Source organism: Mesitornis unicolor, unplaced genomic scaffold (assembly GCF_000695765.1).
Source record: "Mesitornis unicolor isolate BGI_N332 unplaced genomic scaffold, ASM69576v1 scaffold2639, whole genome shotgun sequence".
Taxonomy (NCBI): domain Eukaryota; kingdom Metazoa; phylum Chordata; class Aves; order Mesitornithiformes; family Mesitornithidae; genus Mesitornis; species Mesitornis unicolor.
Genome location: NW_010209053.1, coordinates 55,495 through 58,146, shown reverse-complemented (window position 1 = coordinate 58,146; position 2,652 = coordinate 55,495). Strand labels below are relative to the sequence as shown.

Genomic DNA, 2,652 nt, shown 5'->3' with positions numbered 1-2,652 from the left:
TCTAATAGTGAAGGAGGAGTGACTCTTTGGCCTTTCCTAAGGAGATTAATTATTACTGATTTGTTGTGAATACTTATTTAAAAAAAAAAAGTGGACTAAGATCCCACTAACCTCTTTCACAGAGACAACCTGGAAGTTTGCCAGTGGGAACAACTTCTAATGACCTCACTGCCCAGGCAGTTTGTCCTGTGTTTATGGAAAGATCTTGCTCAATTGTTTTGTAGTATCTTGGTGACTTCCATTCAGATAGTGCATGCGCTGTTAGTCCCTGTATATGCATATTAGAAGTCTCCTTTTTTCCCCCACGAAGCAAGGTCAGCCTATGGAATTCACTGAAAGAGATATTAAATCTTGCTAAAAATTTAACTATGTTCAGAAGTAGATTAGGCATATACCAAAATAAAACAAAAACTCAAGCAACTAACTCCGAAGAGCTAGAAATTGTGATGTTTCAAGGAATAAGACCTCTGCTAACCAGACAGGTGGTTGGTTATTCCAGAATTGTTTGGAAGATCTTCTGTGTCTTCAGCAGACACATTTAACTTTGGCCACTCTTAGGCTGAGCGTACTGGGCTGTTTGGACCACAGATCTCATTAGACATGGCAATTTCTGATGTCCTTGCCAAATAAGCTCATGAACGGCTGCAAGCCACACTCGGTGCATAGACATGAGAAATGCAGTCAAGGTGGGCAGAGCTTTGTCCCGGCATTTTACCCTGAGCTACGCTGGGTGTTGCTCAGGTAAAAGCTATGGAGTTTGTCCCCAGTGATGTATCTGTTCCTCAGACGATGCCCCTTCATTCAATATGTGATGCTCATGCTTAATGCTTTGAGAAAAACGAGGCATTAATTCCAAGCTAACCTAATCTAAGTTAGACAGTGTTGCTGTGTTTGCTATTTTCAGGAAACTATTACCATCAAGGAGAGATTCGTAAGAAAGAACTGGAACAGAGTTGTTTTCTTCTGGGGATTCCTGCTTCCAATGTTACAGTCATTGACCACAGGTAACTGGTTTTAATTTATAGCATGGTTTCATTGCAGTTTTTAAATGGGGTTACGTTCACTTTAAAGTTCAGTGAGAGCATACTGTATCATTCTAAAAAGTCTTGAGGAATCTCAAAAAAGACCATACTAGATATTTTTGTTAACTCTAAATATAAAACTAATTCATGCAGAAGAGCATTCAAGTGTATAATGGGGATCATAATCCCAAGATTAAGCTCTGTCAATGCAACGTTTAGCATAACGATAGCCACACTTGTCGGGCTCTGGCGCAGCATGTTGGAGCAGCACCATCGCGTTCTGTTACACTTGTTGCAGTGTTATACAGACAATTACAAATTCTCTCTATTGCCTGTGGCAGGTTTGTCTGTAGGCTGGTCTTTAGTGTGGAATTCTATTGTATTTGTAATCTGGTTTAGTCCTGGGTAAAGACAAAAGTGAATTGCAGTAAAATGACATTACAGTAAGGTTCTTTCAAATTAAACCATATGAGATTTCTGGTTTTCTGAGGTGTGATGTTTTCTTTGGTTGTGTGTAGATACAAAGGTGATAAAGCTGACACTTCTTTGTTTTAGGATTAATTCAGGAAATCTCTTCTGGGAAGGTGATTTAACGCTTTAAATCAGTGAAACTCAGAACTAACATTGTAAAGGCCTCTTAAATTGCCTGATCACTGTCTATTCTGGGGTTGATAGGAGCTGAACTAGATACTGATTGCTAGGAAACATGGCACAAGTGGTTATTTCAATTGTAAACAACTATCATACAATCCATAAAGGATATTTTTGCTTATGAAGAAATAACTTTAGTAGCAACATACTGATTTAAAGCCACGCCAACTAGAAAAGTCAAGAATTGAAAAAATCTGGCTCCAGGCAGGCCCTTTTCCCATGAAGATATTTTCTCTTGAGCTAAGGCAACAGAAACCACAGTCCAGAATACGAATCTTCTTGAGTTCTTTGCTTTTTTTAGCTTTAGGTTTCCCTCCAAGTTTTCAGCTCAGTTAGGAAAACAGCACAAGAGTTGTTTTTCCTTTGGAATGAAAAGAGATGTTTCCATTTACTTCTCATGAAGTAGTTTTGGATAACTTGAGGTTTTGTAGTACAATCATATGACAATGCCCAAAACATTTTGGGGAGGGATAAGGAAAAAAGCTGCTAAGCTTTGCTAAGCATAAAAGCCTGCTCAGTGAACCATCTTTTGAAATTAACACAGAGCCCAGAAGCCTGGTGGCCTTTCATCCTGTAACGCAATGAGAGCTTGGTTAATATGGGATGCAAGTTTCCCAATCCTGCTCAGTCATCCCGCAGCGTACACAGCCCAGAGGAGTGCTTTGTGCAAGTAATGCTTTGGTTTGCTCCGTAGGAAGGTGAGGGCCATTTCAGAGAAATAGCTTGGATTGTGCCTCTATTTCTTCCATTACTAGCATGACACACATTTATATAAGTAATGGCTGATATGTGATTTCCTCCAGTGAATGCAGTGTCTGGAAAGACAGAGCCATCCCATTGCCCACAGCTTTTGGGCATGGACTAGGATGTACAACATAGCTCTAAAAAACAGGTTTAGATTTCAAGTCTTAATCTCTGAGGTTGGATTGCTGTGAGATGACCACTGAATCATCAAACTTTGTTGTGCATTCAGGGAGTG

At 39.7% G+C, this 2,652-nt stretch overlaps 1 protein-coding gene across 1 annotated transcript in view; it reads left to right on the top strand.

Annotated features, from left to right (window-relative positions):
- Positions 1-904: 904 nt before the first annotated feature.
- Positions 905-2,652, top strand: part of PIGL (phosphatidylinositol glycan anchor biosynthesis, class L) — a gene marked incomplete at its 5' end in the record, with an annotated part of 52,705 nt that continues 50,957 nt past the window's right edge. The window contains one exon of the mRNA XM_010192733.1: positions 905-1,004. Coding sequence (XP_010191035.1) covers positions 905-1,004 — 100 coding nt within the window. The remainder of the gene's footprint in view (positions 1,005-2,652) is intronic.